Below are 25058 nucleotides of genomic sequence, written 5' to 3' on the forward strand. Positions count from 1 at the left end.
CAGGCTATTCTAAGTCTTCCTAAGAATCTGCTTCGTGAGTTAGAGATGTACAGGGAACAAAGTATTCTAGAATTTAAAAAAGCAAATTTTACATAGGAAGGAGGGACAGAGGAGCTCAGCATGCGATGCGGTTAGAGCTTCACCCTCGGAGGACACGCTTGCTTCCACAAGTGCAGAGCTGGATGGGAAGCACACCCTCCACTACCTTCACACGCATGCAGCTGTCCTATGCTGAGTACAAAGTAGGAAAACACCGGAAGCACGTAACTATACTGCTGACGGTACATGCTTCTAGGTGTCTAGAGTTTGATTAATAAAGAGCAAGGTAAATCTACAACAAGGAAAGGGAACATACATTTATTAAAAATAAAATAGCACAGTCTCTGATAATGAACAATTAAACCCCATTCAATAGTCCAAAGACTTCTAATATACAATGTAGCAATGTACATGTGTAAAAAAAATCCCATGGAGTCACTTATTTTAGAATTTTCAAAAGGAGAAACGAAAAACCCCACTCAGGCTTCCTCATGGTGGAGACGGCCTCCATCCAGGTGCACACCTTAGACCTGCGCTCCTCAGTGCTCTGTACACAGCACCGCAGCATGAGCAGCAGCTCCCATCAACGCTGCCTTCTGGACTACGGTCAGTTCTGTATGATGACCCTAAATAAAAACCAGTGCTTTTATTTCATAGAAAGTATTCACAGGCTGCAGAAGCAGGCATGACCTGGTTCCCTAGAATCTTCAATTTTAATGAAGATGCAGACGGAATTACTAAATCTAGATGCTTTCACATTATTTTGGCTGAGTGTCCAGTACTGTATAAAAATTAATGTAAAATTTTAAATGAACCAAAACCGATGTCTCTAAAGATCAAAGTTCTTCATTCCTGTCTCTATATTAGCAATGCTTTCAAACTGAAGAACTTCAAGGAAGATTCTGCACTGCTGAAGACAGAACCAAAGAGCTGCCCAGACTTTCGCCTAGGACACACACAGCTCCTGCTGGATGCTGGACGGTGCTAATTTACTGTCTGCAGTCTTTTCTTGTCCGGGGGCTTGACAAGTGGTCTTCCTCTTAAATAACCGAAGGCTCAGCCGAAGAAGCTCATTGTCTACCATCGGGGTGTTTGTGTACGCCTGCTTCACAGTTCCCTATTTGGAGAAAACAAAAGCAACAAGCTGCATATTGCTGGGCCACAATGTGGGAAAAGACAGGCAGGGCAGCTCCACCCCAATCCCAACCCCAGTGTTAGCTGAGCACTGACTCTGGACTCTGCTGATGTTAAAGCAAAATTAGGACTCTGTTCAAGACCAAGCAAGCAAGCTTCAGAGGGCACCCTGTCTAGCTTTCACTAGAGTGGGGCTCTTCAACAGTTCCCAACAAGTAATTTCTAAGGAGAAGACCAACACTGGAGTGAAGCAGAGGCAGTGTGTGCGGAGCCTCCGCGTCTCCCGAGGAAGCCCTACTGAGCAGCACCTGTACTCAGTCTTGCTATGGCCTGGCAAAGTGAAAATTCTGAAACAAGAATCACAGCTTCTTCCTCATTTTTCCTTCACAGGTCAAACATTCTTCACTGCTTCCTGGTCTCATTGCACTTGGGCCTTAGAACTGAACACATCTTCTACAAGACTGTCATCACTATGCTAAGGAGCTAGAGCTACTGCCTCATACAGAAATGTGTGTCTGTTCCTGCAGCTTAAAGTTACGCTGGCTGGGACAATTAGTGTCAAACAGTTTGTTCTGTACCCCTAACTACATATAATGAAAAGGGCACTATACTATTTATTACTCTTATTTTCTAGGACCCCACATACAAATGACTGTGGATGGTTTCTGAACCACGTTTGCTTTCTTTCAAAAAGTATTTTATTTCCTAAGATATGGTAGAGTAAAAGTAAAATTTTATATGCATTTCTATGCGGTTTAATATAGATTCATGCAAACACAGCAATAGTCAGAGTAGACAGGGTCTTTACTTAATGAAGCATTCACACCAAACTCTCAATGATGTCTCCCATATTTTACAGAAATACAGTCCAGGTCTAACCTCTAATGTTAGTTCCTCTCTTCAGCATAATGCCTTTAGGTTCACGCATGCTGCCCAAGGTGCCAATAGTCCAGTTATGTTTTGTTGATAGTAACTATCAGGGTTGTGTTACTGTTCACCTACTGGATAATGAAGGACACTAGAGGTGGTTTGGAGGGAGTGTGGTCAAGTTTTAAGAAGTAAGTTTTTTTGGCAACTCATCTAGGCAATTAATAGGATTTCACTGCAGCCTTAATTTACATTCCATTCATGTGCTTAATGCTATCCACACTGGAATAATGTCTATTTAAATATCCCACCATTTTGGAAAAACTGAGTTGTCTCCTATTAATTCTTGAGGGTATGTATCTTCACATATTTAGGGTATTTAAGAAGTATATTCTGTAAGTACTATCTCCCACTGTTTGTCTTTTCATTTTCTTGCTAGTCTCTTAATTTATGAAGAGGATGGTTATTTCATAATATGAAACAATTTAAAAAAATCAAAACTATTTTATACTCTCCCCTGCCTCTCTTAACTGGTAAATCTGTGTCTCTCTACTTGTGAAATCAGCTCACTTCCATTGAACTGAAATGACATTCTTTCACCAATACATTATTTTAAATACGTCTCATAGAAACTCTTGAAAGAGTAGGTAAATTCTCCCATTTATTTTTTTTTAGTGGTTTTGTTTTGTGTAAAAGACATGACCAGACTCCACATAAATTCTAGAATAAGCTTGTTCATCTCCACAAAGAGATCCTGATTGAAGTTTTATTAGAATTCTGCTAAATCTGCAGGCCAGTCTTGAGGAGAACAATAATCTTAGCTAACACTTGATATGATCCTGTATTTTTCTTTTCAGTCTGATATGTAGTTCACACCGAGTTATTTTAAAACACTAGTCAGTCACTCATTCCCAAGGTAACCCGTATTTGATGGTGGTACAGGGTTCACTTCATATATCACTAGATTAATTTCCCAGCATTTTTGAGCATCTTAGGACCATCTTCGTGAGAGATGAGCAGTTTTCTTGGTGTGCCTGCAATGCCGGAGCTGTGACATAAGCTCCTGCTTCTTCACCCTTTTGGAAACACTGTGTGGAATCAATGTTCGTTTTACTGCTTTTTAATTTTTTTTAAAGCTATTTAGCAGATTTGCAAGTATGACTGCCCAGGAATAGAAATTTCATTTTTAGAAGGATCTAAACCAGAGGTTTTCAATCTGTGGGTCTTGACCCTTTGACAAACTTCTATCTCCAGAAATATTTACATTACATTTCGTAACAGTAGCAAAATTACAGTTATGATGTAGCAATGAAATGATTTTATGCTTAGGGGTCACTATAACATGAGGGACTGTATTAAAGGGTTGCGGCATTAGGAAGGCTGAGACCAGTGATCTAAACTAAACTGTACATATCTCTGTATTCTTCTAAGGCTATTTCGAGTTTGAAGCCATGTTAGCCCTGTCCCTTCCTTCCAGCTTGTGCTGCTATTTGTAACCAGGATCTCAAGACCGCCCTGAGCGGAATCCACAAGCCTGAGCTTCCAAGCTCCACTAGTGCTGCTGACTTCATCACTGAGAAATATCAACACTCAAAATTCTTTCTGCAGACGGGTTAAAACATTTATAACGAGTAATTAAAACTTCACAATGTGCCCTACAGTCTGTTAATTATGTGCACTTTCTGTAACGAGTATGAGGCTCTAAGTAATTGCCATGAGATGTCTTTCAGGGGTGTTTGAGGTGCTACCGTTTTTGAGGGACACAATGGTGTATCAGGTGAGGGACCAACAAGTACCGTAAAATATTTTTTACACAGAGTGGGCAATACCCTAAAGATACCGGTACTCCTTACTGGAACTAGCTTTAACATGACACGAGTGATCATTTGCAACTGAGTAAGGATGATGGTGACTGTTGTTAGTGCCCAACTGCAAAGAGGACTCACTACATACATGTTTAGGGATGGGGGGTGGTAATACTCTCAAGAGAAATGCTGAGTTGAGAAAGGCTGCCAGGAGAGATGGCCACCTAGGCAGAAGAATGAGGAGATATTAAGTATATGCAAAACAGAAATCATAAAGGAGAATGATAAACTTTGTCAAAAGTCATTTTGAGCCAGTTCTTTTGTGAGGAAGACAATAGATAGACAGACATGAAGGCAGACAGAGAGAAAGAGAGAAGGGGGAGGAAGAGACAGACAGAAGGTGGGAGAAAGGGAGAGACTGACAGAGGGGTGGAGGAAACAGGAAGATAGACACACAACACACACACAACCCGCAGAAGCCACACACACAGACACACTCACCCCACAGGAGCCACGCACATTCATTCATACACATACACCCCCACAGAAGCCCCACCACTCACACACACAACCCACAGAAGCCCCCCCACCCACCCATAGAAGCCCCATGCACGCACGCACGCACGCACGCACGCAATAGATGGCTATGAGCCACCGACATAGGTCCCAGGAAGTGCACTCTGGGCCCCTGGAAAGCAGCAAGTGCTCCTAGCAGCTGATTACCTGCTGAGCCAGCTCTCCAGACCTGACTTTCTAAACTGTCTCCCACTCCCTACATATGTGTCCATACTTGTCTCCAGAGAAGACGTCACTTATTCTCAGTTTATAGATTTAATCCTCCCAAATCTGCCTATTTTTTTTATAGCGATGTTAAAGAAAGAAAACACAATGTTTTTCTACCTACCTACTCCTGTAAAAATCTTAGTAACTTTTCTAACTTTACAGAACCAATTTCTTTGTCGTATTGCCCATATCCATCACACTCAACTATAGTCCCAGCTCCCCAACTTTAAAAAGCCCAAGACTCTTTAATTGCCCATCAGCCCCTTCTTAAATCTCACTTTTGACTTTTAAGGCCTCTTCACTAGCCTCTAGTAAGTGCTTGTATAAACTCTGATAAGTCTGCTTATCCCCCAGAAGCTTTTTCACATTAAAACATTTCACATAACAAATAAACTTTTTATGTATAAAGTTTGGAATAATTATCATTCACAAAAATTATTAATACTACTGAGCATGAAATGTGAATTCTTCCTTTACGTGTCTGGCAGGCAGACTAGGAAAGCAAATTCACAAGAACAGTTAAGATGAAATATGCTATTCCTACCACCCACTATGTGGTACCTTTTCATTCTTCACAAGCTGCTTCCGGATTGCAGAGTCCCGTCTGAAACATAATGCTTTACAACATGGTCCCAGGTCACTAAGAAGACTCGCTCGCTCTTCTTTTCGAAGTAAAGCAGCCATGTTGAGAGCCCCTAGTTCATGTTCGAAAAGGCTGTCTGCATCTTTCAATCAAAACAAGCATGTGTTAAGTCTCCCTAAATGAGGGAAGTATCTGCCAGGCATTTAATCCCAGCACTCAGGAGGCAGAGGCAGGCAGATCTCTGTGAGTTCCAGGTCAGCCTGGTCTACAGAACAAGTTCCAGGACAGGCTCCAAAGCAAAACAGAGAAACCCTGCCTCAAAAAAAACCAAAAAAAAAAAAAAAAAAAAAGTGTCAGCACTGACTTAACTTTAACTGAACTGGTTAGCAAACTCAGTGAATGACTTACCAAGGCTAGCAGCAACGGTCCCTTGTGAAGAACTTTCAACACACAGCTACACTGCTAGTCTTACATGGAAAGCAGCAGAGTGATGCTGTTTTGAATTTAAGATGTATCAAAAGCAGACTTCAGAGGGACAATGAGGTCACTAGTCAGGCGACTGCACCAAATGAAATTCTGTGTCTTGCCCAGCATTAGATACCACATACAGTCCTGTATTTTATTTCAGGGCTCTTTTACAACAAGACACAACAAATGTAGTCTCGCAGAGACAGTGAACTCTATAACCCCAGTAAAGAGCAGTTAGGTGTCAGCCAAATGTCTAAGTCACATAAACACCTGGAACAACGCGTTAAGACACAATAAATTAGTTTTAAATCATATCATGCAAGAGAAAGAGAAAGCACTTAACTTGACAAAAAACAAAACAAACAAACAAAAAAACCCAACAATAACAACAACAACAACAGTAACAACAACAAAAAAACCAGGAAAGTTTTTATTAAAAACTTGCTGGGATAAAGGAAACAAACACCTGGAGTTAGCAGGAGTAGCTTTCTGAGGACCACAGACCTAACCAAAGTAAGCCAAGAAGCCCCGGGCACTTTTCAGATTACAAAGTGTTCAGCTACAACTTAGTAGTAGTATTAAAATTGACAACTTTACTGATTATGGGGACAGGCAAAAGGACATGGACTATGGTACTTTAAAAACTTTTTTTCTCTCTCAAGTACTTTTTTTTTTTTTTAACTTTTAGGGACTTAACATAAAACTGTTAAAGAACGGTGTCTTCACTTTCTGCCTCCCTCCCTGTGTTCAGGCACCCTCTCAGCCTCTCACTGACAGAACTGTCAGTAAGCTATAGAACAACAGAACAAACCCAAAACACCAGACTCCATAAATTAAAAAGTTCAGATTTGCCAAAAGTTATACCAACGTGAACCACAATTGAGATGAAGTGTTTTCTGACAAAACACTAGCAGTCCAGACACAATTCTATCCCAGCGTCCTGCCTGTAGTACCAGCCTGCTGCTCACTGCAGACAAGGGACAGTGGTGACAGAGCAGAGGGAGATTAGGTGAGGGTGGAGTGCTCTCGGGAGCAGTCAGGGACTCTCCCCACCACACCTAAGGCTCAACCTAGACATTCACATTTGGGTACAATCCTCTGCTTGTCACCCACACTTGGCTTAGAAACAAACTACTGATTTCATGAATAGTTTTGTTAGCCCTGAGCAGACCTCTATGCATTCTGACACGAACTCATCTGTTAAAAGGCATCTTCTCTTTTCTGCAGTGCCGGAGTTCAGCCCAGTCAGTGCCTGTGCTTATGCTCTGCATCGAGCTAAACCTTCAGCCCTCAAAAATATTTGATACAGGAAATTCATTTTCTTTTCCAACTTTTTTTTTTCAAGAAAATTAAGCCTTTCTTGAATTTAAGAACTAATATAACTCCTTAAAATAGTTCCTAGAGCTCAGGGTCTACAAGACAACCAAACGGACTCCTTTCCCAAGGGCACACTCGTGGTTACAGCATGTTACACAGGTAAAGCAAAATGAAATTACCTTTGGGCTTTTCTAGAAGTTGTTGACATGTTTCTTTCACTTTCGCAAATAGCTCAGAACCTGCCAACTTTTTAGAAATCCCAACCCGCAGAAGAACAGCTCCGGGAGTAAACTTTAAGAGCGCTGCCCCAGGCTCTCTTGGTTCTTTTGGATGCTTTGGCATAAGTCCAGACCAGTCCACATCTATCACATCTAGTGGGTCTGTAAAAAAGAAGAGCAGGACTTTACACCAAGAAACTGCTGTCCTGAGGCTCGCGAGGCGACTCAGCAGGTACATGTGGCTGAAGTCAAAGCCACCTCAGTCTGATTCCTGGAACTCACATGGAAGAACCGACTCTCAAGAGTTGTCCCTCTGAGCTCCACACAAATCCCGTGACATACGGCCCACCCCCAACAAATGAATGAATGGATGAATGGATGAATGAATGTACAAGAGTAATACAGTGGATATATTATGCACACAGCAAATAAGCTATTGGAAATGGTGTGACAAATTGCACCTATAAGGACAAATGAAGTATATTTTATATATCCAAACCTGTGATAAAAACACCAAAATAAAAATAAACAAGTGTGGCAGCAAATGCCACAGGGCTTGGGGAGGTAGAGGCAGGAGAATCAGAAGCTCAAGACCATCCTCAGCTACACAAGGGGTTCGAAGTCAGCTTGGGCTACATGAAAATTAAAAACAACAAAAGAGAATCAAATGAGAAGTTGCACACTGAGCCTGACTGAGGCAGTGGCTCCCTGGGTGTCACGGGCACTGCCTCACAGCACTCACAAGCGAGCCGGGCAGTGCACGGACCACAGGAAGGACAGTCACAGAATGGACACATTTCAGAAAAGGAACCTTATCAACTGTGTTCAAATACACAGACTGTCTGTTTTTGAAAGTTCTTTATAAAGTTGGCTCAGGACACCACACTTGTAAAATCCTCTACCACACACCTACCATGTTGGACACCGGCAAGCAGCTGGAATTTGGTGAGGTTCTGGGTGAGTTAATAAGAATCTTAAACTCTGGAAAAGAAATGGTCCAATTCTGCTTTTCCCTTGGACACTCTTTCACAGGCAGAGTGATGAAAGAATACAGATGCATGCATTATAATTATTCTTTCCAATGGCTTCCCTTAATTAAGACCTGAGAGTCCAGGTGACCCCCCTCACTGCTTCTTAGAGCATGGAAGAGAGCAAAAGACACATTCACCCACACTCCAGTTCTCCTGTGGACGCTGCAGTGCATTACCTGGCATCTTCTCCTCTTCCTGAGGGTCTTCTCTCTTTTCTGCATCCCCGGCCAGAATTTCGTCTAGTTCATCGTCACTGATGGGCTCGTACCCTTCCCCAGCACCAGACCCCAATGAATGTGCGTCATCTAACTTGGACTCATCATCTCCTGCTAAACAGACAATTTAAGCTTATGTCAAAATAAATAAATAAAATAAACAAACAATAAACAAATAAATAAATGGGAGTGATAGTGGAGCTGAAAGGCAGAGACTATTGGGCATAATCAAAGGATGTAAAAAACTTTTTTTTTTTTTTTTTTAAACCAGAGAACTACATTTCTTTGGCAAGCATTTGATAATTTTAACCTGAAAGGTAAAATTTAACTAGTTATATTTTTCATATTAAAAACACAGTAGCAGTATCCAAACACCCTGTAAGGTCACAATTAAAGTACCAGATGCAATGTTGAGTATGTATACTGTATTAGCTGCCAGTTTCACACATGTACAGACTGAATTTATGCCATTTTCACCCTGCTTCCTACCTCCCCTGCCCTTTCTGTTCGAGGTCTTCTTCAGCAAGTTCCCTTCTTATTTCATGTCTTCTTTTTTGTGTGTTAATTTCCAACAATAACTTTTAAACATTCAGAAAAGTCTAGCTTCAAAAAGGTACACTAATATTTTACCTAAATAAACCCATTTTAAAATCTCGCAATTCACAACAACGAATCTTAAATCTATGATACTCAGCTCATAATATGAACTTTCTAATAGGGAGGTACAGATGTGAAAGTTGTTAATTTCCCTGCCCCTCGCTCCCGCTTCTCTGTCTCAATGCTATCATTTCCTTACTGAATGAAATTTCTGGAAGAATATTGTTAATAATACACTAAGGGCTTTTGATGGCATCAGTAGTATAAATTCTATTTTGCTATTTTATTGACTTTTCCCCTCAACTGTTCCTAGGCTAAGCTTTTATTTCCTGCTGAGCAAGTTGTAAACCTGGTCCCCAAACTGTAAATATGCTTAATTATTTCTAAGCTACATATTTTATGGATTTATAACCCTTGTTTTCAAATGGTAACAACAGGCTCATGGGTATGCATCTGAAGCATAAAAGTATGAGACTATGAAATATTTCTAATCACCCTAATAGTTTTCCCTACATTTTAGAAGAACTCCCCATATGTACTCTATTATTCCCAGTAATAACACCCCATGCTGGTTTATGACATCACTGCACACCACCTTAGTGGGCTTGCATACAGTGAGAATACTTCCCTCTTTGGCTGTGCTGAGCAATGAAGCTGCTACTAACAGGAGAAGTGTAACCCAGGGTTTTCACCTTCTTGGTCAGTTACAGTTTTATGCTATGTAACTTGATTGGTCATCAGGGCTGATTTCAGATTTTTTTCAGTTTGAAAATCTTGACTAGATTAACCCATTTGGTCACCCTAATTCTGGGCACACCCCAACACCCGTTTTATCTCTGAAATCAATGGCCCCCAGACTGCTACTGCATCAGCTGGTCTCTGAGCCCCTGGTATATGGTGAAGGCCTTCTGAAGACCTCCACCAAAGCCTCCTTTGATGGTGATACTCAGCACGTGCTCTGGGGCACAGGCCATAGGCACACCAGTTAGTGCTGGACTCGGTGCTGCTCTCCGCTGAGCACACCACAGAAGCACTGGTGGGTCTCACACATGGGCACTGTGGAAAAGCCCATGCCAGCATGGGCAACTTAGGAAGCTGCATCACTGTGGCCCTCTGCACAAATCTTCCACAGAAGAGCCTCCTCCCCCAACAACAGTTTACTGATTATTCTTTACTATAAAATGCTATAATACTCTCCCAATATCCCCACCAACACATCTCCAAGGTAACAACTCTAATATCACCATATAAATATATTCCTAAAACCAAAATACATAATATTAGAGTTTAAGTTTTCACATTTATCTAACACACTTTTTTCTATACTGAGTGAAATATTTACATGATACAGCAAGTGATTCACTTCTAAATGTTTATACTGTACTATCTGTTGTCACAGTAAAGAAATGGTATATTTAAGATGAAGACAGTGACTCCAGTTATAAAGGATCTATTATAAAGATTAGTTCAATTATATTCAGTTACACCCCAAGGTTGGACTGTCATTAGAACCATAACCTGTGACCTGATGCTACTGAAACTCAAAATTGAGATGAAAATTTAATGTGATGAAAGCTGAGATAGATGCTTTTGTTAAATAAGAAAATAGTCGAGTCAGACTTAACAACAACCTTTCTACAAACAAACAAACAAACAAAAATCAAAACAAAACAAAACAGGGATTTGAAAAGAAAGGTTAAGTCAGAACAATGATGTAAATCCTGACTGTGAAACTGGAGAGTCCTGGGGAGACAGAATTTTCAAAGAATTTTCAGAAGCCATCCCTTGTTAACCTGGACTACACAGAATCCAGGCAGGGATACTATGTGGAGAAGCACACAGGCAGAGTATCGGCAGCACAGCATGTCCTGATACAGTCCTGATGACAAAGGAGGGTATGGGGAAGAAGACATGGGGAAGACATTCTATACAGAGCAAGGATGCTTACACAAGACACACAGCACAGTGAAAACTCACAGAGCAGCTGCTTGTACAGAAAACTCCAGAAAGCAAGTAATATAATACGGTTTTGATCTGAGTAAGAAAGAGATGGTAACAGGGAAAAGGAAGGATGAAAAGGTGAGAGACTGGAAACACCTGTGTCAGTTTGTCTATGGCCTGGGGATGAGTACATGAACAACATTTTATTGTTACTGAATTGCTGCAGGACAACATTTAGCCTACAGTAAAATGCAGTGACTTAAAAAGTGACTGTTTACATTTCTTGGCTATCTGATTAGATAGCTCAATAACACACACACACACACACACACACACACACACACACACACACACACACACGACTTAACGACATTTCTACCTTAGCTTTCTTCCTACTACATTTCACCTCAGTTTTGAGTATAAATAACATGAAATCATTAGTCATGGTTTTAAAGGAGGTTTAGTTTAGACTTTCTGCATAACTACACTGGATTTACTTGAACTGCATGCAACAAACTGAACTGATCGTAATAACTTTCTTTTTACTGAAGTCACTATCCCTACTCTCTAAAAGAGTCAGTTTGTCTGGCACAGTGGAATGAAGGGTAGAGAGGAGAGGACTTGACTGGCTCCGACTGGGCCAAATGGCTGGTAAGGCCCTGTGTTCTTACTGGAAGAAAGGGAGCAGCATCAGGCTTCTATAGTCAATCTACCATCAAAGAGTGTGTGGAGTGATGTTACGACACGTTCATTTTTAACTGCCCTGATAAAGAGGGACCACTAAAAGCTATTTAATTACTCACTTCTATTTCTGTCACATGTTTAGACAAGGTCTTGCTATGTAGGCCAGGCTGACCTGGAACCTGATTGTCCTGCCTCACCCTACCTGGAGACAGGCCTATAGGTATGAGCCATCATGCTCAGCTGATTTTTTTTTTTTTTTTTTTTTATGTGTAAGAAAAAGATGTGATGTTCAAAGCTACAGGTAATGCACTTAAGTGAGCTATCAGTTCTATTTTTAAATTTTTAGGCAGCAACAGAAGTGCCTGTTCTATCTTTTAATGCTCTGCTCCCTACCTTTTACTTCAATCATTACTTCTTTATTTCATTGAGGGCTTTTACAACATTACTGAAATGGATATACTTCTACTCTCACGGGCCTTCCTTATTCATCTACTTCCACCATAACAGAATGGAGTCACTTCATCTACTTAATCACGGACGACGTCAAAGGAGAGCACGGCCCTGTAGGGAACTGGGAAAGGAGCGGGCAACACAAGAGAGAAGAGCGACGCTCTCACCTTCCAGACTCTCTGTTCTCTCAGCTCTACTCACATCTTCAAAGCCCTGCACAGAACCCAGGTCTCTATCCATTCTTTCTTTGTCCATGGCTACCGAGTCCCGGGAACTGCCATCCAGGTCTCTTTCGTGCTCACTCTCCAGTTTGGCTTCACTGCGTTTCACAGATTCTGACTGGGAAGTCTCAAAAGTTCTGTCTCGGTCTCTGTCCCTGTCCACAGGTTCGGCAGTCAGTCTCTCTCTCTCTCTGTCCAAGTCTCTCCTTTTGTCTCGCTCTCTGTCCCGTTCCCGCAGTCGATCTCGGTCCCGGGTTCGCGGCCACTCTTTATCAGCTTCCCGGTCCCATTCCCTCTGCCTCGGGTCTCTCCGGTCCCTCTCTCGGTCATGCTCATACCTATCTCTCTCCTGAAGTCTGTCTCGACTGTCAAATGACCCAGACCTTGAATGGACCTGCCGATCCGACTCAGGGGAGCTTCTTCTTGAGCTGTGGCTTCTGGAATCCTGGCGATCTAAAGTGAGTATGCATATGAAAGTTAACACAAGAAACAGAATGCTTCATTTTACAGTCCCTTACATTTATGACTTCTCTATTCTCTCTCTCTCTCTCTCTCTCTCTGTGTGTGTGTATATGTATGTATGTGTGTATGTATATATATATATATATATATATATATATTTGGTTTTTTTTTTTTTTTTTTTTTTTGGCTTTTCGGGACAAGGTTTCTCTATGGCTTTGAAGCCTGTCCTGGAACTTGCTCTGCAGACCAGACTGGCCTTGAACTCATAGACATCCACCTGCCTCTGCCTCCTGAGTGCTGGGAATATGTTTTTGATGTTGTTTATATACTCTGTATTTCTAGATTCTGTAATCCCATATATACAAAGACTCAATTAAAGTACTAATTAAGTTTCACTTATAAGTTTTTATTCACTATAGACCAAAACACCAAAACACCAATACAGAAGACCAGGCACTAATACGGCTCTTGTCTTTGATCTCTTCCCTATCTTACTTTCTATGGTGGAAAAATAGTTCTGGCTTCAGGAGGGAGAACGAGCTATTATAAAATACATAAGCTCACTTCATAAAACACGTCACTAAGATCCTGTCCTGACTAACACTTCACTGCGCATACTTCATTACAGGTATTGAAGGGCCACAGAGGAAATTTTTAATGAAATGGTTTGAAGTTTTTGATCTGTTTTGAACTTCCATGCAATTTCAGGCAGCACGTAAAATAACTAGTTTGCCACTGCTTTAGAGTTATAATTTGGATGCAATACACTACCACAGAAAACATTAACTTTATTACCTGAAGAAGTACTTCGACTCGGTTCTCCACGCTTTAACTGATCAATCCTAGATTTTCTCTCCCCCGTGAGTTCCAGGCTTTTTGTTTTCTCTCTGTCTCTGGAGCCACTATGCAGCACTCGCTTTCGACTACCCTGGTCATCCCCACTTCGATGGGCAGAATCATTAGATGGGGAGCGCAGGCGGCCAGAGGTGTGGCTACGGTGACTTCGATTGCTTCCAAGGCTGCTGCTCCTCTTTTGATCCAGCAGCTTTCGATGTGGTGTGTCTTCTAGGGTCACATGAGGGGCTTCTGCTTTCTCCGCTCGTGTCCTGTGGCATTTTCTATGTGAGTCCTCAGAGGCACTGGCATTGGAGGTGTTGGCAGAGCTGGGAACAATGGCAGAGGTGGCGGCGGCAGCAGCTGAGGAGGCAAGAGCAGTGGCTGAAGTACTGGCAGCAGCCACAGGAGGCGGGGGAGGGAGAAGAGAGGACAGAGGGGGAGGGGTGCTGCCAGGAGTGGCAGTGGCTACGGAGTGTTCAGGGTCCATGCCCTCTGTGCGCTCAGGCACGTCCTCATCCGACCAGTCACTAAAGGCTGTATCTTCCTTCTTCAATGGATCCTCGAGCATGCCATCCTTATCGGTGGAGATGTCAATCAGTTCCTCCTTGACGGCCAGAGGGGGCGTGCGTGGACCTCTCTTCTTCTTGCTCTGCGGGGCCACCTCTTCATCAGAGACATCAGAGTCACCTTTGGATCTTTTACGCTTTTTCTCAATGCTTTTCTTCTTCTGCCCTTTTTTTGGTGAAAACACTTGAGTATCTTCGGATGTCTCAAGGCTACCCCTTTCTAGCCCATCCTCCTCCTTTTTTTTCTTAATAGGCTTCTTTGGAGCTTTTGCTTTTTTCTTTTCATCATGGGCTCGATCAGAGCCGTCTCGGTCTCGGTCTCGGTCCTCAGGCTGGCGGTGGCTAACCAGGTCTTGTGTACGCACTCTTGAGCTCTCCATGCTTTCAGCTTGCTCTCTTTGCCTATCGCCAGAAGAAATCCTGTCTTTGAGTTCTTGCTCTTCATAGCGCCTTGAACTCTCTTTTCTTTCTGATTTACGATCCTCCTCTTTCCATCTACTCTGCCTGTCTTCTGTGAGGTGAGATGGGCTGAGAGAACGAGAGTCTTGTGGTCGTACAACCTGGCTCAAGAGTCTATGTTTTTCATCTATATAAAAAAATAAAAGCAGTCATATCTCTATTAGGTCAGTAAACAGAACATCACATTTAAACTACAAACTCACTTTTCTTTTCAAAACCTTCAAAATGGCAATAAAAATAAAACCCCATCTCTAACAACCGAAATAAGGAAAACATAGTGGCCTTGTGTAAAATGGATTCCTGACACTCTTAGCTCACACCAGGAAACATTTAGCAGCATAGGAAAGGGGCATTTTTCAAAAGCTCGACTCATCAGTTGCAATTAATGTCAAAGGATGGGCTCACACCTACAACGAGCATGCGCAGACAGCAAACAGGCACTCACTTTTGTCATCCCCACTGTGGTAGGCGTCACTGTCCGGAGAATGCTCCCGCCGGCGCTTAGGGGACTGCCGGGGGCTGGGACTCCCTTCATTTCTATAGCGTTTCCTAAATTTGGAGAAATACAAGTTATAAAGTCCCACATAGGAAGAAAGAGTTCTACACTCTGCTCTTTACTGGCATTTCTTCACTCAAGTAGAGGTACAACCTCAGGAGGGCAGCTGTCAGAGCTGTACCCACAAAGGGCATGTGCGGTTATTAAAATTTCTTTTACTTCATTTGCTAAAATGTAAAACTGAGTTAAAAATCCACAGGGACATTTCTCTCACCACACACATGAGACACTCAAGGGAAGCTTGCCAGGTCTAAATGTTACAAGCAGAAAAATCAATACAACAATGTATTCTACAATACAACTTGACAAATCTGGAATTACTTTGGAAGTTAAAAAAGCTGTGAGTTTGACTTATAGCCACATTACTTTCATGGAACCTAAGTAAGTTCCTTGAGGTCCCCAAATCTTAAGTTCTCTCACCTGAAATGGGAGAAAGACCAAAAGCCCTTTTCATGAGGCTAAAGGGAATTATATCAGTTATAAAAGTCCAACACCAAGAGGGCACACTGTTCCCTTATTTTCATATAATTAAATCACTTGCTTAATGACAAATCAAGAGATAATTCACATACTTACTGTACTTGTTTTTGTAACTAAACTTTAACTGAGTAGGAGCTTAAGCACCTTAGGTAAACTATCCTCGTGTGTTCTTATATGCTCATGCATAAACTCTGACCTTTTTTCCATTAAATTCTAACTCTTTAAGAGCTAACACTTAGATACCAGGGTCAAAAGCTGAGAAAGAAGAACAGCTCCTTTCACACGAGTGAACATGAGAACAGGGGCAGTCTCAGGAACAGCATGACAACTCACAGGACCCAACGCAGGCAAGTCACTGTGCAAAGCTTCTTCTACCAAGAGTTGGCCTGTTTCCCTGTGTTTACGTCTGTGTTGGCTCAAACTACATTATACACAAGAAAATGGAATATAAGTCACGCTATATGGGTATGGAGAGGACAAAGGGCTTGGGGTTTCAAGCCTGTGCTAGTGCAGGCTACAATGGGTCATGTGGGGGAGAAAGGAGACCCTAGGATTGCTAGACCTGCTACTGTGGGCCCTCCAGGCCTTGGTGAACTTTCAAGTCAAGAGCAGATGCATTCGCAGTGCTGAGTGACACCAGCAGAAGACACTCTGCTGAGCCCAGGTGACAACCAAGAGAAAGCACCTGCTCACTTTTGGGGTAAACTGTTAACACAGCAAGGGGTAGCTGATGTATTTGATAAAGCAGAATTTAAAACACAAGAAAAACCATTTAAATTACTTTTAAGAAAACCTGAAATCAGAATAAAACAAACACTATGGTAGGCAATTCAGCAATCCTACATAGAAGAATGTTTGCTTTTTGTTTAAGTTCTAGATAAGACCAGCACATTGAAATGAGAAATCAATGAAAAAAAGAAGTTATTAGTCTCATTTAACTATTTTTAGTTATAGGTAGCATCTTTTCTAACTTTGTATGTTCAATTTTTGAGTTGGTTAGATATGAAATCAGAAAAAAATTGCTACTATAAGACAGTAGATACATGAAAAAAAATTCATCAAAGCATGAAACATAAGACTTAAAATTTTTTATCTTAAGAGACAAAATTAAAGAGAAATGTACATTTGCCTACAACATCTGAAGTTTGCATTCATTATTCTTAATGTAGAGAGAGGGTCAGAGAACAGAAATAGACAAATGTGGAAAAATATAGCCCTGGCATCCACAAATAGAATTCAGAACTATTAAAACACCAAATAAATACAAGTACGGAATGTGCATGCAGTGCATACACATGAAGCGACTGCAGGACTGCATGTGGAGCTGCGGTGCAGCAGCAGGCACGGGCGGAACACGGGACTCTACGGACACTGAGGGCCCCGCCCTCCTTACTTGGACTTCCTGTCCTCGTGGCCGTCTCTGAGGGTCCGGTCGTCTCGGATGTCCTCGCGCTTCTCCCTGCGGTCATCGCGGCCCTTGTCTTTGTCTTCCCATTCTCTTTGCCGCTCCCGTTCTTTCTCTCTCTCTCTTGCCCTTTCTCGCTCCCGCTCCCGCTCTCTCTCCCGTTCCCGTTCTCTTTCCCTCTCTCTCTCTTCTCTCTCCCGTTCCCGTTCTTTTTCCCTCTCGCGCTCCCTCTCTCTTTCTCGCTCTCGATCGTGGTCACGATCCCTCTGATCTCTCTCTCGTTCTCGCTCCCTCTCCCTCTCTTTTTCTCTCTCCCTCTCCCGCTCTCTAGCTCGCTCTCTTTCTAGTTCTCGTTCTCTTTCTTTCTCTCGCTCTCGATCTCGTTCCCGCTCTCTCTCGCGCTCCCGTTCTCGCTCTCGGTCCCTGTCTCTGTCTCTAACCCGTTCATCTCTTCTCTCATCCAATCTGTCTACTCTCCGCTCTTCTCTTCGCTCATCGCGCTCAAGCTCCTCACTCCTTCCCTGATGTCGAAGAGGTGAGCTCGGTCTTTGATCTACAATAAAAATCAAGTTTTTCAATGATTGATCTGTCATATAACCTACAAGTAAGTCTTAATTCTTATCTGAGTACAGAGTGCCAGGTCATAGTAGCAACAAATTATAGCAACAACAAAATTGAACTTTTAATGTTAAAAACTCAACCTTTACACACTATTTTCTTAAACACGATTTTCATTTGCCCTCTAGTGACCCTGCTTTCTGCTTCCCCTCAACCCCACCCTGTACTGATCCAACTTTGATCTTACCCCATGTTCCCTGCCCTGTCTGCTGACTACCACGAGTCTGCTCTGTCCCCCAGCAGAGAGAACACTGCTGGCCAATGACAGGGGCAGCGGGAGGTGCAGAACATAGGCATCTCTAATTTCAGCCCCAATTATACACACCCCAAAGTACAGCTATCACCTGAGAAAATAAAGACAAACCGATGTTTAAAACTTGTGGTTGTAATATTAATTTTGAATAAGCTAGAACTAAGGGTGGTGATGCCCCCAACTCAAAATAATCAAATTTACAAAATTCCATACTATTGATGTATTTAAAATGACTGACTCATTGCCTCTTATGTATTTCTCCCTCCCTCACTCCCAGATCTAGTCTTCACACAAACCCCATGAACAGAGAAACTGAATACATGTTGCTCAAATGCCTGGCTGAACAGGAAACCAGTCTGGGTCACGGCTCCAAAGAGATAGCCACTTTTAACAGCAAATAGTAATCTAAGGGACTACTCTCATATAGTAATGCCTACTGGCTGGTTAATCAATAAATCATGCCTCAGTATGTTCGTATGTTCTACAGACTGGCAACTAGAAAGTCTATTAAGCAGATAATTTTAGAATATTTCTAGGTTCAATACAGAAATGTGAATTTGCCATACCCTTGACAGGACAAAAAAAAAAAAAAAAAAAAAAGGAGGGGGGGGATAAATAGATAAATAAATAAATAAGGTTTGTCTACATTTACTCCTTAAGAGTCTCTAGGTAGCTTTCAAAAGTTCACAGACTTTTAAAGCTCAAACACAATGAAATCCTACTTGGTCTCTCTACTGTTATTTCTATGGAAATGATTCTGGTACCTTTGCCAGAGTTAATCAGAAATATCAAAACCAAAAGTCTGCTTTTTCTCATTCCTATTTACTTCTGCTGAAATCCACTACAACTTTTTTTCCCAGCAGACCCATATTCAGGGGGAATTTCTGGTTGAGTGACTATAAACAAATTCTTCATTATGAAATAACCTAAAAAACAACAACAAAGCACCCGATACGGCAATTCCCAGCAGTTGCCACCTGTGACCTCAGATGCAGCAGCACCTGAGTGTCCGTCACTTCTTGGCAGATGAAACCTTCATGATACCAGCCAAAACTTCCATTCTTAAAAACTTACAAGTGCCACAGTAGCACACTAAACTGTTACCTTTCTATTGTTCCCCTAAAGTGTACTTTTCAAAGGTGTGCTGCTTCACCTGCTTCCCAGTCTACACAGGTGTACCCACTTCATTCTAACACCTCCTTCTCTACAGCCCCATCTCTACAGTTGCTACATGAATGCAGGCGATGACATCATCAACAGTCTAAGTGGTCAGTACCTTTGTCTTCAGTTCCCTGACATGATAGATGCACAATGTTTCTCATGAAGACCCAGACCCACATGCTTAAAGGCAGTAACAAGCAATGGAATTAGACCATTCCAGTCTGGCCTGGTGGTTATGCATAGCTGTGCTATAGTCCCTTTTTAGTCTTTTCCTCCAGCGGCTCTGCTACCAATTTCAGGAGCCCATACTGCAAGCCCTTAGCTTCATGCTTGCTACTTGGGAGCAGACAAGTAGCACAGTGGGAAAGTGTAGAACTGGTGCGTGCCACCAGTGCCAATTCCACACGCTCCCACTGCTCCCTGCAGCAAGCTTACACTTTCTCTGTGCCAACACTGGCAATACCGCTTGACTTGAGGCAGCTTTCTTGACATTCCACAGATTGTTCCTTTGCCTAACAGAACTTTACACAGTCCTGGCAATCCCCCATCTCAGCTGTCTGTGTGTACTGTACTCAGACTGTGAAAGCGAGGACAAGATATCCCTGGGCACACGCCCACCCTCAGCCTCTCTTGCGCTTCCTCCTGCTCACCATACTACAGCCACACCAGTTTTCTTTCATACTCTGGGACATGCTAGATTAGCATTTCCCATTTCAGGGAATTTGTTCCTGCTCTTTACTCTCAATAGAATCTGTTCATCACGTTGAAAAGCTAGGTGCTTCTCTTGCCTTTACATCTCTGCATAAATACCTTTCCTTGATGTTTAATAAGCTCTCTAAAGTAAGAAGAGTGTCTCACAGACTGTTCTGCATCCAATCCTTATGCACTTCCAGTAATTCTGCTTCAAAACTGATTTAAAGGTCATCTCATAGAGCATGAGGAAACTTCTATAAGATGTACAACAGAAGTTAGCTGCACCAAGTATAGCTTCTCAGGACAGAATATCAACATCATGTCCTCAATGATCCTCAGCCCTATCACCACCATAGCCCCCTTTTTCAACACCCCCCTTCTCTCATCCCCCCCACCTTTAGCTGATCTCTGATACTCTGTAAATTACTGACAACAGCTAATTATTGAGTAGCCAGGACCTTTGGCTACAGGGGTTTAACTGATAATGATACATAATAATCTACATTCTTTAAAAAGCTACTTACCATATGCAATAAGGCAACCCCAGCTCTTCAGATTTGCTTATTAAGGTGCTGGTAGCTAGTTACATAACCACTTTTGTACCACACAAATATTATGTGAATAACTTCAAATATGTTACCTGAACCATATTTCTGTTAACAGTGACCTATCAGTTTGAAGAACAATTCCCCCAGCTGTTGAGCACGAAAGGCTATAGCGCCATCTGACCAACCTCGTTCTCGGTTGTCTCGGCGGTCTCTTTCTCCATGCCTTCTCTCAAAGGAAGAATCCCTGACTTGATCTCGAGTGTCTCTCTCAGGGTATCTGTCTCTCTCAGGGTAGCTGCTGCGAGTTTCCCAGCTGTCGTGGTAGTTGCCGCTGCTACTGTGGCTATCCATTTGGGAACTTCTTGTGCCTCGACTTCCTACACAAAAGGATGTTCAAAAATATTTAACAGAAACATTTTGGTGCAACAAGTATATCAGACACAACCTTTCCTAAAAGCAGTATGAAGTTTTAAATTTTTCTTAAATTCTAAAATGTTGTAAACACTGTCAAAGAAACCAAAACAACAACAACAAAACCCTATGTGGGCCAGAGAACCCAATCTAAGGGCTGAGTACCCCACAGTAAGCTAAGCCATAGTTTGTCCTATCTGTAAGGAAGTCATCTGATAGGAACATAAAGCTGTAAGACTGACTTAAACTAACGCCAAAAACAGTTAAAACAAAACAGCAGCAGCAACAACAACAACAAAAAAACCCTTCTTCATACTTAATATAGACACAGCATAAAAACTGAAAAAATGGGAACATATGTTATTACTTTAATTGTACATTTATTGTGAAAATATTCTAATATAGAACCAAGGCAATTTGACAACATGAAGTAGTAGCTAAACTTTATTAAAAGATATGGTTGAACAATCCTACAATCCCAGCACCTGAGATGATGAGGCAGGAGAAGCAGGAGATCAAACCCAGCACAGTGAGACCCAAGCCTCAAAACAAAACAAAAACCCAACAAGGAAGATGTGAAAAAGTACATGTTCATTGTTCCCAGTAATGTAACTGATGACAGTCACTAAACTGGAAGGTACCTGACCTTCTCTCAGCAGCAAAGGGTTAAACAAACAATGTACATCTACCATACTATCACACTTTGTCAGAAGAAAGAAGACTGGCAACAAATTGGGTGTACCCTAAGAAGACTGTGCTAGGTGAAGAAAAAAGCCAGCGTTGACAAAATGCATTCATGAACCAAGAGACCCGTTAGAGGTTACTAGGAGTCCAGGATGGGGAAGGGATGGGTGTGGTTACAAAGGAGTAACATATGGCACTCTCCCTCAGCAGAGTAACGATTAACCTTCTTAGAAGGCGGTATGACTGACCACTCATGTGACAGTATGTACACACTCGCACATGCACACAGGCTCTGTGGCCATGATAGTTTCTTCTCTTGATGTTATGTTAAGATGTGAACACTGGCAAAGACCGTGCACAGACGCTTCCCTTTCATTTCAGGGTAATATCCTATGAATCCTTGATTCCTTCAAAGTAGATTTTTAGTATTTATTTATTCAGGTTTTTCCAGGCAGGGTTTCTCTGTGTAGCCCTAACTGTCCCGGAAATCACTCTGTAGACCAGGCTGGTCTCAAACTCACAGAGATCCTCCTGCTTCTGCCTCCCAAGTGCTGGGATTAAAGGTGTACACCACCACTGCCCAGCTGTGATTTTTAAAATTTAAATATGCATAAAATCTTAATGGGAAAAGGTATGAATTGACATGCTAAATATATTTTAAATAAAAATTCAACAACTTTTCATGATGTTGCAAAGTTTTCTAATATTTACACAAAAAAAGTAAAGGAAGAAAAGCCAAGAGGCTAGGCATAGTGGTACATGTCTACACTTCCAATACTGGAGAAAAAGGGGCAAGGAAGATCTCAAGTTCAAGGTCACCTTAGGCTATATATCCATACCATAACAAACAGAAAATTAAAACAATAGCCAAGACAATTATAGAGAAGCCAAAAGACCTTCACGCTTGATTGTGAGTCTACCCAACAGGCCTAGAGCAGAAGCCACCAGGAGAGATGGGAGTCTGTAGTGCTTGGGAAGAGGATTGAGGAAGGGAAGAAGAAAGAGGCCAAACTAATTAAATCTCAGTAGTTTGGAGACAGTCAAAAATATTTCACAGTTATTTGCTGGACAGTGGTGGTGCATGCCTTTAACCCCAGCTCTTGGGAGGCAGAGGCAGGCAGAGCTCTGTGAATTTAAGTCCAGCCTGGTCTAAAGAGCAAATTCCAGGACAGGCTCCAAAGCTATAGAGAAACCCTGTCTCAAAAGCAAACCAACCAACCAACCAACCAACCAACCAACCAACCAACCAACCAACAAACAAACAAAAAAAGGTTTGAAGCAAGTAATAAACACATAAATCAATTATTTTGACATCAATTTTGAAAATACATTATTTTAACTCCACTTGAATGATCATTTGATCACATAAGCAATACTAGTTTATTACAAATAACCTTGCGATTCTGTTGTATTTGTATCAATTTTCATAGTATTTATTTTACATTAGTCAATAGAGTGGGCTTGACTCACCCAACTCCATTTAAGTTAGTAGTAAGGTTTTCCCACTCAAGTTGGTAATTCCAATATGGAATTCAACTGTAACACAAGAAATAAAAGACCCAGAGACTGGTATTGGGGTTCAAGCTTCAAGGCGAAGATCAGAAAAGCAAAGCAGCCGGTCACTAGCTCTTACCTCTACCTCAGCTCAGATCAAAGGGGTGATCCTCTCAGACTGTTCCGGACTTCACTGCTCCTCAGATTCACTCAGACTGTTATATTCTCCTCAAGGTGGCTAGAGACTTAACGCTCAGACTGAATGCCAGCTCTGAGACCTTGTTCCTGGCTTATATACTTTCCTAATGATGGGATTAAAGGCCTGTGGTCCAGGTGTTGAGATCACCTTTGTGTTAGCTGTTTCTTTTAGGACTGGATGGATTTCCTATAGTCAGTGTGGCCTTCAACTAGCAGATTCATCTACCTCTTAATCCTGAGCCCTGGGATTAAAGGTGTCTGTCTCCACTGCCTGATCTCTATACCTTGAGGCTGGCTTTGCTTTCTGAATCCATCAGGCAAACTTTAATAAATCATAACTATCACCACATTCAACTGACTGCAAATTACTCTCATAAAACACTAACAATAAATACATAATAAGGCATTTAGAAAAGCAACATTAGATATTTAATGCTTTCTATATGAATACTCAAGATACAATTCATTAACATGCCAAAAACCTTACCCTTTTCAGGCAATTCTGGACCTCTCCCCCTACTTCTGCCCATCCGGTCATTTCTAATTTCACTTCGAGACTCATTTCTAGAATCATTCCTTAGCTCAACTCGAGAGCTCTCCTCTCTCAGGTGGTTTCTGCTGTAACTGCGGGCTTCTTCCTGGTATATATCCTCCTTCCGGTGACCATCCCGAACGTCGCGAACATCCCGTGCATCGCGTGCATCGCGAGCGTCCCGTGAGTCACGAGCGTCACGAGCATCCCGAGCTTCCCGAGCATCCCGAGCTTCCCGAACTTCCCGAACATCCCGAACATCCCGAGTTTCACGGATATCCCGAGCCTCACGGTCTCTGTAGTCATGCACATCCCGAGCTGACCGGGAATCTCTGGGATCACGGCTCTCCTTGGTATCTCTGCCATAGTCCCTCAACTCTCTGGAGTCCCGGATGTCTCTGGAGTCTCTCAGTTCCCTGCGATCTCTAGTATCTCTCCGGTCTCGGCTGTCTCGAGGTTCTCTGTCATCTCTGTGGTCGTGTTCAGATTCTCGGTCTTCTCTGGCATCCTTTTCTCTATCCCTTTTGCCTCGAGTTTCTGTTAACAGTTTAGGAAACAACTCTAATTCTGTTTACTATTTCAGGGAACTAGATGATACATTTCACACACACCTTTTAAGATTGCATTACAAAAAGAGATTTGTGTTTTAAACAGAAAAAGAGAGAATAAGGGTAAATGTCAACATTAAACCAGAGGTGGTGGCACATGCCTGTAATCTTGGTGATGGGAGGTGAAGACAAGAGGATCCCTGGGGCTGTCTAGACTACTTGGTGAGCTGAGGTTCAGAGAGGGTCTCAAAAGAAGACAGAGGGTAATAAGGAAGATGCCCGACAGACATGCACTCTGGCCTCCATGTTCACACATGCACACCCAACTGCACATGATGTGCACACACAGGTGAAGATGTATGCATGCAGACAGAACAATACACAAAGCATGCAAAGAGATGAAGGCTATTATTCTAGACCTCATTCAGCCTGAACTGGCAGAGCACATCAGCCTGAATTTTAATTTCAGGGATCCGGAAAGAAGACTTCTCTTACCGGCTGCTGGGAATCAAGCTTAGGACTGATTGACACACAGGAAGGACTCTCACCCCTGGGCTATACTCCCAACCCTAGAGATTCCAGGAGTTAACTGCACCGATCTTGTGGGAGCTTCCCCAGCCCTCCCTCCTTTATCACACCTTCCCAGAGCTATTAAACTTAGATCAATTATCTGCTGCTTTCCTTCCTTTGAGCTTGCTTGCGGTTGTCTGTTTTGTCTGTCTGTTCTGTGGTGCTGAGGACTAAACCTTATGGTCTCACAAATACTAGGCAAGTGTTCTACCACTGGAGTCCCCACCTCA

General features: G+C 42.2%; 1 protein-coding gene across 5 annotated transcripts in view; it reads right to left on the reverse strand.

The window, feature by feature from the left end:
* Positions 1-338: 338 nt before the first annotated feature.
* Positions 339-25058, reverse strand: part of Zc3h13 (zinc finger CCCH-type containing 13) — a 57819-nt gene continuing 33099 nt past the window's right edge. For 3 of the 5 annotated variants that reach the window (XM_051195369.1, XM_051195368.1, XM_051195372.1), the window contains 10 exons: positions 23666-24247; positions 20577-20768; positions 17107-17671; positions 15123-15226; positions 13611-14804; positions 12300-12806; positions 8422-8574; positions 7176-7376; positions 5190-5353; positions 339-1156 (listed from right to left, as the gene is read on the reverse strand). In XM_051195369.1, coding sequence (XP_051051326.1) covers positions 986-1156; positions 5190-5353; positions 7176-7376; positions 8422-8574; positions 12300-12806; positions 13611-14804; positions 15123-15226; positions 17107-17671; positions 20577-20768; positions 23666-24247 — 3833 coding nt within the window. In that variant the 3' untranslated portion in view covers positions 339-985. Of the gene's footprint in view, positions 1157-3993; positions 4070-5189; positions 5354-7175; positions 7377-8421; positions 8575-12299; positions 12807-13610; positions 14805-15122; positions 15227-17106; positions 17672-20576; positions 20769-23665; positions 24248-25058 lie in introns of all 5 variants that reach the window. The other 2 variants (XM_051195371.1, XM_051195370.1) reach the window with 2 other exon arrangements.

The sequence above is a fragment of the Phodopus roborovskii genome, unplaced genomic scaffold (assembly GCF_943737965.1).
Source record: "Phodopus roborovskii unplaced genomic scaffold, PHOROB, whole genome shotgun sequence".
Classification (NCBI taxonomy): Eukaryota; Metazoa; Chordata; class Mammalia; order Rodentia; family Cricetidae; genus Phodopus; species Phodopus roborovskii.